Source organism: Scatophagus argus, chromosome 1, assembly GCF_020382885.2.
Source record: "Scatophagus argus isolate fScaArg1 chromosome 1, fScaArg1.pri, whole genome shotgun sequence".
NCBI classification, from domain to species: domain Eukaryota; kingdom Metazoa; phylum Chordata; class Actinopteri; family Scatophagidae; genus Scatophagus; species Scatophagus argus.
Genome location: NC_058493.1, coordinates 18596354 through 18611448, shown reverse-complemented (window position 1 = coordinate 18611448; position 15095 = coordinate 18596354). Strand labels below are relative to the sequence as shown.

Here is a 15095-nt window from a genome sequence, read left to right as displayed (position 1 = left end):
CCGTCCTGAGGTAGGCCCTCAGGAAGCCGTCTGGCTCTCCATCTCCGTTCAGTGGAGCGCACGTCTGGGATCTCAGAGACGACACAAACGTCAACAGTGGTTTTACTAACTCCAGAGACACGGTCTTCGTTAGTTCTGCCTCCAGTCCGCAGTCCTGTCTCCCTGACAGAATACAAACTAAAGTTCTGGGAAGGTCATTAATGAATCTTTCGCTCAGCAGTGGTTGAGAGACAGTGTATAAGTTACTCAGAGCACCATAATATGCTTTTAAGTCAAAATCCTCTCCTGTGGATGAGTCACTGAGGCTGCGTGTATTTTTATTTTCACCAGACAAAGAGTGGATTTGATTAATAACTCTCTGGATGTCTTCCTCTAACTTGGTGTCCTGATCACGAGTCTGGTCAGTCTTTCTTTGTATTAAATTGGGTTGTGGATACACTTGCTTGACGTCACATATGATCCCTGTAGATATTAAGAAAACAAGCAAACAAAAAACAGCAAATATTCGTTTCTGTTGGTCCACAGTGACACTAGGAAAAAGGAATGTGGCATGTGGAATTCTACCTCTCCAAGCAGGATTTTTAATATGACAAAAAATACATCAGTATTATGTGTGCAATACTTATAGCCTACAGCAACACAGTGATTACAAGTCTTTCAACAAGCTTATCTCATCAAGATAATAAACTTTCCTTGCCGACTGCTTGTTAAACACTGATGACTAGATATTGCCACCTCAGTGGAAGAGCACAATACAAGCTTTCAGAGAAGCTTCTGAAATGTTATGTTGCAGTCTACTTACCAAATAGGATGCACACCATGCAAGCAGCTGGAGTCGGCCACATCGTAACTGTCCTCAATCAAATGCAAGCAGTCACCTCCAGATATAAAAATAAATAAATCCACTTAGTTTTATCCTGCTGATGTGGAAGAGATACTCAGCAGAGGGAGAAGGCCAAGGCTGAGAACAGGCCTCATATTGGTTAACTGTGCCGAGGCAGCCTTTGCTGAAGGAAAAGCAGTCAACAAGCTCATAGCTCAAACTTCATCTCTGCGCAGCAGGTCGAGGAGGTGATCCCTCTTACATGCCACTTTGCTCACAGAGACTGCAAGCCTGTCTGCCTGCAACTCTACACCAGGTCTGAAAGCAGCGTAATTAAGGACACCAGTAAAGGGGAAAAGGTAGGTGCGAAATGAGGGCTGTGAAACGCAGAAGGGATTCCAGCAACAAGCCCGACCGTCGGTGCTGAATTATTAATGGAGTGTGTTGATTAAGTCCTGCGTCTGAAACCCGAGTGCCGTCAGAGAAGCCAGAAGACACCAGACTGACTGCTGGAGGATTTACATGTGCTGCAAAGAGAACTTAGTGTGTAACTCCCATATATACAGCCTGATGTTGCGGTTTATTTAGTTGGTCAAATAGCAACTCTAGTTTGTTTTTTTCCTACGTTGTTTAAGGTGGCTGAACGCAAGCTTTTATCAAATAACATTTACACATGCGGGTGAAACATGAAGGCTCTTCTATGTTCCAGATTCAGGGCTTTGATGTCATACATATTACTATTAGTGGAAACATTAGTGGTAGGCTGTGAGTTAACATAAAAGACTATTTCAAAATTAAAATGGCCATTAACATATCCGCGGCTGTTATCAGGCAAATGATAAAATACTACAAATTAATTAATCCCTGGTGAAATGACTACGGCACAGTTGGACCTACTTTAATTTTACAACAATTCACAAAGTGAGTTTGTCCCTGTTAGTCAAAAATGGGGAAAGCGTAAGTGCAATTTAACCGTACCATTACATAATACTAGTCCTCTTTACACCCATGAATTGTCCCACATTTCCAGCACAATCTCAGACAGTCCAGACAAATGAAAACAAAGGGCATGCAAGAGGTTTTTAACTTTAAAACTTTGTTTCAGAAATTCAATGTAACTGTATATACACTTTACAATAGTATATAGCCTGATGGCTAACAAAGATGTCTTAAAACATTTTAAATACATCTTCAGCACAAATAGCAATTCTTGCAAGTAAAATGGCTTAACGGATATTGGAAAAAACAAACAAACAAACAAAAAAAAAAACCATTAACACCATTGCTCTTTTCTGCAGAAAAAGTGCCATGATTAAAATTTAATTCAGGACTTTCCCACAAAGCAAGCTGTATTCTCTACATGCTAAGTTTAACAGTTCAGTAACATTGCGCTAAACTAAACATACAGATATTTGTAAGAAAAAAAAAACACTCCATCTGAAGTAAAGTTAAATCTTCATTAATACATTTAAAAAGTAGATATGACATGCCTTTTGAAATCAAAAATACAAAAGATTTTCCTTACTTTAAGGATTTTTTTTTAAAACATGAAGCTGCATGTATTGTACAACACTCAAGTGTACAATAAACTGGTAATGCACATATAAATGAGCTGGATGAAAAGTATCAAATGCCTCCCACCGATCCTTCAGAAGCAAGCCATGACTGATAATTATACATAATCACACAGCCCACTGAGGACACGAGCACACCTGGGCTACATCACACTATCAAAGTGAGGCTTGCATACTAAAAGTTGGCAGTCAGGATGGTGAGAGGTCATGGGGGGGGGGGGGGGGGGGGGGGGGGAAACTTGGGCTAACATGGTGGGACCTCAAGACATGTTTCCTCTTCCATGCACATTGATCTTTCCTCCTCTTCAACATGTGAATGACAGATTATAAGCTGCCATCCCCACTCCATTTGTTCGAGTTGACGAGGAGCGAACACAAGGAATTCGGAAAGACAAGTAAGACTTCACCCCATGTACAATTTACATTCATAGTCTGAACATGTGTACTCACAACATTACGTCTGAGTAAACACCGTTTGTGCCCTGTTACAATTTTCCTTGAATACAAATTGACTCTAATTTCTGACTACTAACGTCTGGTGAATAAAGGCAAAGACAGACGGGCGCTGAACAGATGGAAACCATCTCTTTACAGAACCTGCATTGCATGAGCAGCAGGGATTGTTTGGGCAGGGCACATTTACTCATGGGAAGGGGTACAACTTAGTGGAATCACAGTACACAACACAAACGGCACAATGAAAAACAGAGAGGAAGGGTGAGTGTCTCCAGGTTTCATTTATCTGCAGAGCTTTGAGGTCTGATTGTCTCTTTCCAGCTAAGCATTTTTGGGGGCAGAGCACAGGAAATGCTAAAGGGGAGGAGGGAACTTGTGAGCAGAGGAATCATATGGCACTGTACAGGCAACCCAGACAAATCCTAACACTCACATTTACTTTAACATAAAAATGCACTTTGATTTAAAAGTGAACTGAAAAAAGTTCAACAACGCATGCCAAATTGTCACACAGATTCAAGTTAACTCTTCAATGTTTGGGCGATGGCAGAAGACAGCCTTGTATGACTGTTTGAGCTTTCTGCTCAAGGTATAGGCTTGTAAAAGATGCCAGCACAACATCTACATTTCATTTTACTGTTTGTCTCACTGTTAAATAAATCAAGTTGAAACCACAGAAGAGTTAAATGTCAGTTTGGCTTGAGTGTCCAGGCTGAAGTTGGGCAAATACACATTCATATAGTTACCATTCTTAAACACGTTTTAAACTGTGCTAAACATAACGAGGAAAACAAACAAAAGCATTAAAGTAAAAAGTATGAAACCGACAAGTAGAGGAGCAGTCAGTGAAGCTAACTGCTAAAACAGTATGTTGCTGGTGCCAGATATGGCTGGTACAAGGTCTGGCCATAGATTTCTACCACGGGTAGACTTCATGACACACTGGTAGAGATGTGCTACATTAGTCATAATGCTACCGACATAGCCATCAAATTACACTTTACCACTAAAAGAAACAGAGCTCTGATTTAGCCAGAATACTTGATTAGGCGTAAAAGACAATACTGATTATAGACAAATCAAATAATATCAATAAAGAAAGGTTAACATCGACACATATCACTTTGAAAATGAAAGCCCTCAAACCTTTACAATATGTCAGATTTTCAGGTAAGAAGACTCTTAACTGCCTAACATTTAATTAAGGAGCCACGTTGCGTCCACAGTGAAGCCAAAACATTGATTTAAACCTCTAGTTGTTAGAACAAGAACAAACTATACTTAAAAGTTCTGGATTTATTCCATTTCATTCGACTATGCAGTGGACCGTCTTTAATATGCACCCAAGTTCTCCTACAAGGAAAAGGCATACAATAAAACTTACATGACCCCTTTCAAAATATCAGATCTCACAAACAGAAGAAAAACATTTTGAAACGCTATGTTCTTTTTTCTTTTTTTTTTAAAAAAAAAAAAAGGAAACAGTTTTACCAGAAAAAAAAAAATAAAAATCTGCAACCAACAATAGAAACTTGACTCAGCTACAGAGGAATGCATATGATTTTAAAGGCTACAGACTGTAGGTTTGCAGAACACCAAATCAGTGGGCGTGAGTGTGTGGCTAGGAGTAAACGTACACACATGCACAGATTGATTTACAGGCCAGTCATTCCTGCTGAAAATGGTCTGTAGCCTCAGAGTGTCGTTATTTGTCAGTGTCAACAGCGTGAGCACCAGGGGTTGGTTTGGGTTCAGGGACTCAGCTGGGGTGGAGTTCCTCTTTTCCAGGTGGCATTTTCATACCTACTAAACCAGCACCAAGACTTCAGAATTTAGTGTGGAGACATCATCCGGCTCCACAGCATGAGAGTCAGTCAAAAAGAGGCGTTTACCTGGGCTTGTTCATACTGTGTGTAATTTCACCTATACATTTAGATACTTAGAAAATTTCACCCAGATCTTTAAAAATGTTTTTTCTTTTGAAGTTTTTTTTTTTCTTTTTTTTTTTAAAAAGCAAGGGTGGATTTAAAAACAAAAATTAAAACGAAAAAAAGGAAGAAAAAAGGCTAAAATTTTAACAGTAATGGCAATGTTGTAGTTTGTAATCCAAAGAGGGGCTTTTTACACGCATGTTGCTTTTAGTCTTTTCATGTTGTCCCGATCTGAGAGACTGGTCAAGTTCAATCAGGGGGCAACAGGTCATGAAGCCGAAACCTGTCCCGAACGTGTGGCCGCACATCCTCATTCTGATGAGTTCAGCAGGACAAGAAGAAACCACAACAGGGGGAGATGAGAAGAAATTAGATTACTCTTACTGAAATGGTCAAATATTACTTGGATGTAGCTGTTGTAACAGGTCCTACAGTTGCTAATAAACAGAGGGACATCTTACCATCTCAACCAACTTCTCCAGGAAGGGCACCAGCTTCAGCAGCTCATTGTCATTCTTGTCCATGAACCAGCTCTCTATGGGAATCCCATTGGACAACTGCAGGGACCAAACAACATGTCAATGATAATCAATTACTCCTTTGTATTTTTAAAGAAACTCAAATGTGCTGCTCCAGCCATAAAATTGATTTATTGATCTTGTATTGAGCCTAACATTAGTAGATTGTAAGCGATTGGGTAGGAATTAATCTGCAGATGAGCCCAAACAATGTGGCCTGCACAAGACTAGTTGAGCCTGGTTTTGAGTGTAGCTGGTGTCTGGAAATGCCTTTAGCAACGTTTAACCTGGCAACAACAAGTTTCCAAACTGAAGCAGAAGTTGACTGACATAGGAAAACAGAGGTGTAGATAAAACTGATTTTTCTAAAACCAGCCATCACTGCAACCACAAGAGGTCCTTCAGCATACGCCCATAAATGTGCAAAAAAGTAGTATGCAAGACTGGCTGTGGACGGATATGCACAGACACACAAATGACCAAATACTTGATCCTCAACAGGCATATCAAGTTGGGATGTCAAGTGATTAAAAAAAAAAAGATCTTAAAAGATTGCTACCTCATTCTGAGGCCAAAATCTACATTTTGATCATGGAGAAAGGAATGTTGCTGTTCTTTCTCCTTTGGTTTACTTGGATGACAATTACTAATGTTGTTGATACTTGTTGACAATAAGGTAATACAACAGCTCGAGTGTTACATCTTGTTTAGGCGATCACCTGATATGCAAAGGCTTGCGGTGAATTGTCAATGATGATGGTCTTTGACAGATCTCTGCCCAAGATGTTGAGGTCTTTGATGTAGTTTCCCTGGACACAGACGCAGTGCTCACGAAACAACCTGTGTCTACAGTTACCATTGGAAATGAAAGGAAAGAGGAAGAGAAACAGGGAGAAAAAAGTAATCAGTGACAAGGTCAGAGTAATCAATAATTCAGAAAAACCACAACACTGACACCTCAACAACATGGCCTGCCAACACCGGTGCTCTGCATCTTTTCAAACTTGTTGTGCAAGTATAACACAAAACACACCATACCTCACTAGCTGCTTTTTAGGATCCAAGATGTTGAGCAGTTTATCTGCATACACCTTTTTAGAAGCTGTAAAAAGGATGATCTGGGAAAGCGAGAAAATAAAAACGTAAATTTTCAAATTTGACACAATTATGATTAATTAACAGGTGTAGCCAGGTTATATTTACCTCATAGATTTGAGACATGCGCTCCAGAAACTCTCTGAAGAACGGCCTCAGGCGTACATACACCTGCATGTGGCAACAGACCAGTGGTGAGCAAATATTTATGATCAAACAGACGATATTTACTGCAGTTCACTGCCATGAGAGACTAGAAGTAAATCAAGCTCTATAAATAACACAGGGGTTCCCAAACTTTTTCATATGAAGGACTCCTAAACTGACACAAATTAGACCACAGACCCCACCCAGAAATTCACTGCTGTAACATACAGCACTTCTTAATGAAATACTTTTCATTTTGTCTGCTGACAGTTCTGGAAGTGTATTACAACTCAAAACAATGCTTTTCATAAATGGGGCTTTATCCCCCTCTAGTGGCCATTGTGAAATAAACTGAGGGAAACCTTGCTGCAAGACAGCACTTACCTGGTAAATGACATCTTGAAAGAGGACAGGGAAGGTAAGTGCCGCATCCTCCAACTCATTTAAACTGCAGTGAACCAATGTTTCATCCTAATGAACCCAACAGAGAAAATACAAAGAAATTATACTTTGACATTTTTCAAAATTTCAATACAAGAGTTTCAATGATCAAAAAAACAGATCAACAACTGTAGCTCTTGCATACTACAACTGACCAGGTCAAGGACCAGAGAAAATTCAGGCGTGCTGCGTGTCTTCAGTGGCAAGGCTGGCTTACGGGTGAGCTGCTCTTCTGTCAGCGGAGGGACATGCTTGATGAAGAAATACCTACAAATCAATACATCAGACATATTTTAAAACAAATATAAATATAAAGCATGATAGAAGAAGATAGAAGAACTGGATCTGATTGTTAACTTGCTGTCAAATACCGATCAGCTTGCACTGACTCTGTATTCTGTGCGATTACTAACCAATCAGGACATCCCAGTTGGAAAATGAATACATCAGCAGTAAGTGCAAGAGAGACCACTATTGATGAGAACAGTTTGCCAGCTATCACATAAGTAGGCTTGTTCAAAACCATTTTAACAGACTATTTTATCTATTGGATGTTTTTCTTTACTCAGAACATTGAGGCAGAGTTCCTGTCTCCCCCTAAAACAAAGGTACTGGCCCACAGATAACTCATTAATAATAACAATAATAATAATTTAAAAAAAAACAATAAATCGTAAAACAATGTGTGATAGTCACTGCAATCAATTTTTTAACTCACTCCAAATTATTACACTGGTGCCATTTCCATTCCTTGACAAATACGTGACAAACGATGTCTCCATTTACATAAACTAATCCAAATTTTTACTTTCACCCCACCCTTTGGTTAAACCTACTCCTTTCTTTCTCAATACAGGCAATTTGGTCATGTTATACATTCGGTTCATTGGGGTCTGTCTGTATGACTGAGAATTTTGTGACTGTAGTGTCTTACTTACGGGTCAAAGACTTCCCAGTCTTCCTCATAGGATGCCTCTGGTGGTACCGTTGTGGGAGGAGAGTCCACATATGCCATATCTGGACTGGAGCCTGGAGCTAAGACCACATCAAGTGCAAAATGAGAATCAGGAACTCAACATAGCAAGATAAACAAAGCCAGCAGCTGTCACTTGAATCAATATCACCTCAACATGAAGTAAAACTCATTGTTTCAGAACCGTGTGATCTCAGCAGTATCTACCTGTGAGGGGTGGAAGGTCAGAATCAGCTTCAAGCTCGCCCTCCCCTGCTGTAGGAGATACATCAGAGATGTGCGGAGGCCGCAGAGGTGGCAGCTGTGGTACACTAGAGTAAAAGTTAGTGGTGGCACACACTTCCTGTGTGGATGTGACTGTGCTGGTGGGGGTCTCCACAGACTGCTCCATGTCGAACTGTTTGACTATTTCCTCAGCCTCTAATGCCTGGTCTGGAGAGTCTGAGCCAGAAGAGGCTGAAAAGCATACACAAAGAAGAGGCATTTGATTTGTGTATCATCTTGGCATAACTGACACCCCATTAAAAAAAAAAAGAGAGAGAGCAAACGATGTAAAACAGTTGTGGAAAACATCAAACACATTAGTAAGAACTGGTGAAAAGAAAACATACAAGAGGGGCTTCAGTCTACCCTACTACATCTGAGTAGTAAGGTAGACTATAGGAGAGACATGTCTCTGTTTATTATGCTAGCCACCAGTTGAATAGGTTACCTCAGAGTCTGCTTACCATTTTTAGCTGGTGAGAAGAAGTTGAAAACAGGAGAGAAGATGGTCCCAAGAAGGGTGGTTCTGGGAGGGCTGTTGGTCACCTCAACGGCCATTGACTCTTCCAGACTGCCGTTGGGCTTCTCCTTACTCCTGTCATGATTGGTTGCCTCTGCAGAGGTGAATTAGCAGGTTTAACAAAGTTATCAGAGACAAGTCGAGTTTAGATTTGCGATTAGTCTTTTTCCATTCAGTGCCACTCACGTCCATTGAGGGCACCTCTCCTGCCAACCCTACTGATAGTCTTGCGAGGGGCATTGGAGTTTGGGGTGGTGGAAGTGATCAAATTGTTGTCCACATCACAGTGGAGACGTGTCTTCTTGGCTGGACTCTCTTGTTGCACCTTGGGTAACAAGAGAACATGCAGTAAAAGAGTTGTGACTTAAAGAAAAAACAAACAAACCAAAAAAAAGGTGAAATAGATTTTGTCTGTCTCCTATGAAAGTAGACACATCCTTCTATGGTTGACTAAGAACTTACATGACAAAAGACAGGCCTTGTCAAAAATCTGATACAGACAGAAATTCAGGACTGAATACTCACAGTTGGAACACACAGATACACGAGCTGATGGAAATTTCCAGCAGCATTTTGAATAACATGTAAAAAGCCAATTGGAACCACATTTTATTATACCCATCTTGAAACCTGGAAGATCATTTTTCACTGATCATATAGTGTATGAGGGCCTAAAATATCAGTAACTAAAAAGGAAGAAATCTAGTATTTTTTTTTATTTTAACCAGCTTGTTAAGAGCATCATGACGATAACTTTATGTAAAAACATATAACCACCTCCATGTCTTTCCAAAGGAAAACCTTCTTTTAGCCGAGTTGACTTTTTCACTTGTTACTACCTTCTGTCCCTGCACACCGACTCTGTGAGCCAGAAGCTAAAATTAGAGCCGAGTCCGAGTTCCCAGACAAGCTCCTGCATTCCACCAGACATTTCTTAGGAAACATGACACTCTGCACCAAGAAACATTGTATTTAACTCAGCAACCTGGAGAGCACAGTGCTAAATACGATTTTAAAACAGAAGTGCCAAGAAAAGTTTAGGCAACACTGTTTAACCAAACACACGGAGAGGAGGAGGACAACTTCAGATACAATATTTCAGTGCTCCCAGAAGAGGGACTGCATCAAGATGTCCACTGAACTCACTGAAAAAGCAGGGTCACTTGGTGTGACCATAAGAAGTAGTTACCTTGACAGCATTTCCTCTAATGAACTTCTTAATGGTCGAGAACAAGCTCCTTCCTCCACTAGTAGGAGTGTCCTCTTCTACTTCTGAATGCCTCCGCTTGGTACGGGATGGGCGGCTTGCCAGACTGGGGTTCGTCTGCTGAGACGCCTTACGCATTCTCAGCCTCATTGTTTTAGCAGTCACATGTAAGGCTGTTTCAGAAAAATCAGACAGAGAGAGGGTGGTAATCAATAAGACTGTACAGTCAAGGAAACATTAAAGCAAATAGTCATCTGTTAGGGTGGACAAACAGGTTTGTCAGGCAGTCTGTAGGGTGTATCTATCTGAAGTGGGGTAACACTGGTGCATTTTCTGCCCACATCTGGATGCATTCAAGATCCCATTTCACTTACATCACAGTGGATCACAGCAGCCACAGCTGGCTTTACTTCGAGTCATACAGTAGGGGAAAAAAAAAATCAAAAAACAAGGATTCTGCTATACACAAGCTCGCAAGCACTTCCTGTGTACAAGATCAATGTTTAAATTAAGTATAACAAAGGTGTAAGAAAACTGCAGACATTAGATTATCTGATTATTAAATGTGTTCAATTTGAACTGAAACACATCTTAAGGAAATACAATCTTTATTTTCCAGCACTGAAACATTTAATTGGTCAGCGTTGTCCTTGAGCATGCATGGGTGAAACTTTTAAATTGCTCACAGTCAACACAACTGCTTATGTAAGAACAGCTGACTGAAAATGTGTCTAGACATATCCGCAACCTGTCAGGAACGCTAAACACATAATAGCACTCTCTAAATACATACTGTACATCTCATGTACTGTAATTGCCCTTCACTATATGAGCTTTACATTTTCCTAGGGGCGTATCCATGAACACACTAGAGGTATATGTGCTGTTGCTTAATCATGCGCACACAAAAACCATCCAGACACTTAAATAGCACAGAAGTACATGCAAGTGACAGGCAGGCAAGAAAAAGTGGGACAAGCCTCAAAGTTGTAACTGCTCAGAGGAGAATCAAATAAATTTGCAGATGCAGACATTTAATAATTGAATGTCAATGTACAAGTTTGAGAAGGATACAATCTGTCTTCATTTTAGTGTCCAACATAGCACTAAAATGTTTTTATTTAAAATGTTTAAATGTGTGCTGCTGAAAAACATAAGATACACTAGAACACACACACACATATATATATATATATATATATATATATATATATATATATATATATATATAAGGGGAAAGCTCACAATACAACTTAGGTTGCAAATGATTATCCAGTGTTCCAGAGTCAACATTTTAGATTCTCTGAGATGATTTTTGAAAATACAAACAGTGCATCTATAATTTAAAGAATTAAAAACATATCACTGCCTCTTGCAAAGCAAATGCTCATTTTCATCATGTTAAGACTAACATTGTCACAATTATTACCGAATGCCCTAACCTTGATTATCTGAGCTGACCATCAACTACATTCTGCATAACTGTTAGAGTTCATTCCATTCATGTGCTAGATGAATGTAAAGAAATGTCATATTTCCATCAATATTTCCATATCGTTTTCATCTGCTTCAGGTGTGATTGATGCTCTTGAAATGATGGCATCTGAATTACCCTCTTCTAATGCTGTGGTTTAATGGCTCTTAAGGGGTGAATTAGTATCATCAACGGTTTATCTCTAAACACTTCTAATAGTCACTTAAGTGAGGTGTATGGAAACACACATTACTTTGCATTTTCTTTCTTCTTTCTGTAAATTCAACATGGTAGTGTCCTTGTCTGGAATGTGCTGAGAGGAGCATGATTGACTGTGTTTTTGGAAGACAGTTATGGCCTGTTTTGGCCACAGTACACAGTTTATTTTGTTAACAGGTTTTTAATTTGTGTATTTAAGTTATTAACATGTTTGCTCGTCTGTTTGCCTGTCATGAAACTTGAATCAAAACATGGGCGGAGACATAAATTACTTTTCACTTCCGTGAACATGGCGAAATAGGGTATTTGGCCCTGGCAGAATAAATGTCATACATCTTAAAATCCAGTAAAGGGAAATAAAGTTCAATAGTGACACAATATAGTCAAGGGTTGACATACAATGACTTCTTATTACAATCCACATTCACAGGTACCAAATCCACACATGAATAATAATCTATATTGGATATGGTAAGTAAAAATGTTATTATTATTACTATTCTATTTAAGCTTTATGAGAACAAGCAATAATACTGAGTGTGAATTACTATAGCAGTGGCATGAAATGAACAGAAAAAGTCAAATTATCAAGTTACAATTATTTGAATGACAATCTGCAAATAAAATTTCATGATGGTGAGGGCCCTAATTAAGGCATATGTTTCATCTAGAGCAACAACTTCAGTTGTGGAGGCATTAAACAGCTAAAGAGAGGCTGCTTTTACATACAACCTCTTCTAGGTAAAACTGTTTATTTCTTTTGCCATGCAATGACAGTAAATGGAGACAGAATCAAATAATTATCAAATAATCTACCTGTTATTTTCAGCCATCTATAAGCTGTTTTGAAAGAAATCTTCATAACATCCAAACAAGCAACGTTTTTACACTGTGTTTTGCAAAATATAGTCAAAAACTGGCTCAGGGAACTTTAAGACTTATACTCTTAAGGCAGTGTATGAGAGGACCTCTCCTAATGCCTATGTGATTGTGGAAATAATCCACTCCTTAATATGCAACCAAAGACTTTTCAATTTGGATATAAACATTACAGCACTGACACCATAAAAAGTAAAAAAAAAAGAAGTAATAAGTAGTTCTGTTATTACTTTTGCAGTTCCGTCCTGTAGTAATCCCCAAATCAGTTTTGTTGATGGTCTCCTGGTGACCACTGCTTGTCTTTGATAATGCAATGTTAAATACATATTTGGTAGATCCTCATAATTTCTAACACTTTCCCCTTTTTGTAACTGAGGCACCAACAGTCCAAGCTGTTACTGTTTGACCTGCTGAGGCAATAAATTTCCCTGAAACACAAACTGACAGATGATGCAAACTGACATTGTTTTTGACTCTCTACAGACCGAGAATGACCCTGTAATGTGATTAACTAAAATCTCTCATATACGGACATTTACACAGAGGCACTGTCCCAGGAGATATTACTATAATAAGCCTATTACTTGTACTTGGTACTGCTATTTTTTTTGTCTCTTTTAGGCATTGCTAATGTATGTATGTACGTAGAAAATAAAGGTATTTCCAGTTGCTGCTAAATAAAAATCAAACTGAAATGCCTGTTATATTTGCTGTATGATTAAACTTCGCCATGACTTGCATGGCAACAACACCGCAAGCTGCTCAACATCCACCTTTCTAGGCAATCGCCCACCAGCCAAGGATCCTGCACATAGCTAGGTACGAGCAAGCGAGCGGGAAATAAGAACATGCATGCCACTGAGACGGTTTGAGCCAGCTAGCAAGGGCTAGCCAAGGAATCACAGCGAAGAAACAAGTGAGGCCCATCGGACAGCCTCTCCGCTCCACAAAATGTACTCATTTACCTGGGCTAAAGTTAACTGATTGGCTCAAGAAGTGGCTAAAGCATTTATCATAATTAAAAATTGGGAAAAAAGGCAGATGACACTGCTGATCCAACTGTCCAAATTATGCCCCAAATCAGTGTTTCGCAAAGTTGTACAGCAGATTTACGACTACCAAGCTTTGCTGCTAATCGAGCAGCTAACGGTAGCTCGATTTAGCTACCGAAACGAACTACAAGAGGTCGTACATTACGCATTTCGGGTTATGAATGTCTACAATGTTGTTTTGTGTAAGCAATGTCAGAGGTATCAGTGGTGCAAACATATAACGCTAATATAAATCGGAATTCCAGTTGGCAAATCGACACTAACAGACCAAATCGGCTAACTTACCGTTAGCAAGCCAGTGCGGCATCTCAAGTTAAGCGAAATAACGTTAAAATGGCAAACGCAAGTAAGAAACATTAGTTAGCTAACTTCCATTAAGTGTGATGAACAGCTTGACTCGACTGTCTCCTCGAATTATGTAATGTTACATTGTTAATGTTTGCGTTATTAAACAGTGAAACTCGCCAGACATCGTTAGTCACAACAGAGGTAATATAGATAACATAGTAACCTTATCCAAAATGAGCTGTTGTTCCAGTCAACGTTATCTTTACCAGTGCCGTTGATTGGATCTTATTCATCAACTGTTGCATACAAACACGTTCAGTTCGCCACCTATTAGAAGAACATTAAATGGAAAAGACGGGGTTAGCAAGCTAATGTAAACCTAGCAAAGTTATGTTGTGGAATGCCAGTTTGGACATTCGCCTCAGTGCAAGCTAGAGGTATTAGCCTGACCTCAGTTAACGTTAGGTAGCTGTTCAATGTTTTAACGAAATGTTAACAGTTTCGCTTTGAATAGTTCATATTCTAGCGAGTACCGTTATTTACTTGCAATGGCTTAGTTACAGAGAGTAGAAAGACACAATTATAATAATAAGCCAAGACGTCGAATCAACCAGGAATTAGCCAAGTCCGTGGTAGGCCATGTTTTAGCTGTCCTTAGCTATGTAACTTAGCTTAGCATACCAAGCTTAGCGTTAACCCTACCTAGCCTTCTTGAAAATCTGCTTTGGGCTAACAGATGTGCACGGTCAGAGAAGGAAAATATTTATCCCGTCGTTAGCCAGCATTACATAAACAGCAAGGCAAATTAAACAAAATGCACGAATAAGGTCGGTCAGCGTTATCGACTTACTTTACGGCGATCCGCAGTAAAAGGAGATAGTGACTCACGACCGATTAACCATCACAACGGTGGCAATGGTTGTTTTCGTGATCTGATCCGACTTTTTTCTGTATACATCTACTCAAGGGCCGTCTCCGAAATGACACATCGTTGTGTTACCAGGCGCCATTTCCCGCCTCTGCTCAGTCTCAAGGCAGATACCCGTATGGGACACAGACACACCCCCTTACCTCTCAAAAACACCAGCCACAGTCTGCAGCGGAGTCTACCACTCGCTAGTTTCTTCCCAGCTTTGATAAAGGTACAGGACGTCTTTGTGGCTCCCCTTTTACGTGAAAGTAGCACATCACGGAATACTCAGAAGGACGATCATGATTCTTCTTGCAATATACG

At 39.7% G+C, this 15095-nt stretch overlaps 1 protein-coding gene across 5 annotated transcripts; it reads right to left on the bottom strand.

Moving 5' to 3' along the window:
• Positions 1-4322: 4322 nt before the first annotated feature.
• Positions 4323-15086, bottom strand: ctdspl2b (CTD (carboxy-terminal domain, RNA polymerase II, polypeptide A) small phosphatase like 2b). Of its 5 annotated transcripts, none has more exons than XM_046388944.1 (14): positions 14712-14917; positions 14085-14188; positions 9932-10122; positions 8929-9067; positions 8687-8836; positions 8166-8414; positions 7924-8020; positions 7141-7252; positions 6929-7015; positions 6506-6568; positions 6341-6420; positions 6022-6148; positions 5246-5341; positions 4323-5099 (listed from the first exon to the last, which is right to left on the bottom strand). In XM_046388944.1, the coding sequence occupies exons 3-14, from the start codon at positions 10097-10099 to the stop codon at positions 5034-5036; spliced, it is 1434 nt and encodes a 477-aa protein (XP_046244900.1). In that variant the 5' UTR covers positions 10100-10122; positions 14085-14188; positions 14712-14917; the 3' UTR covers positions 4323-5033. The 5 variants fall into 5 exon arrangements, with proteins under 5 accessions (XP_046244900.1, XP_046244920.1, XP_046244930.1 ...); XM_046388964.1 differs by having other exon boundaries at positions 14128-14188; XM_046388974.1 differs by lacking the exons at positions 14085-14188; positions 14712-14917 and adding an exon at positions 14933-15086.
• Between the last annotated feature and the right edge of the window lie 9 nt (positions 15087-15095).

Coding starts and splice junctions, on each gene's coding strand:
- ctdspl2b (XM_046388935.1), bottom strand. CDS start 13,880: ATGCCGCACTGGCTTGCTAACG. Junction 7,016..7,140: donor TTTCTCTGGTCCTTGACCTG/GTCAGTTGTAGT, acceptor TGGGTTCATTAG/GATGAAACATTGGTTCACTG. Junction 5,100..5,245: donor TGGAGAAGTTGGTTGAGATG/GTAAGATGTCCC, acceptor TGAACTCATCAG/AATGAGGATGTGCGGCCACA.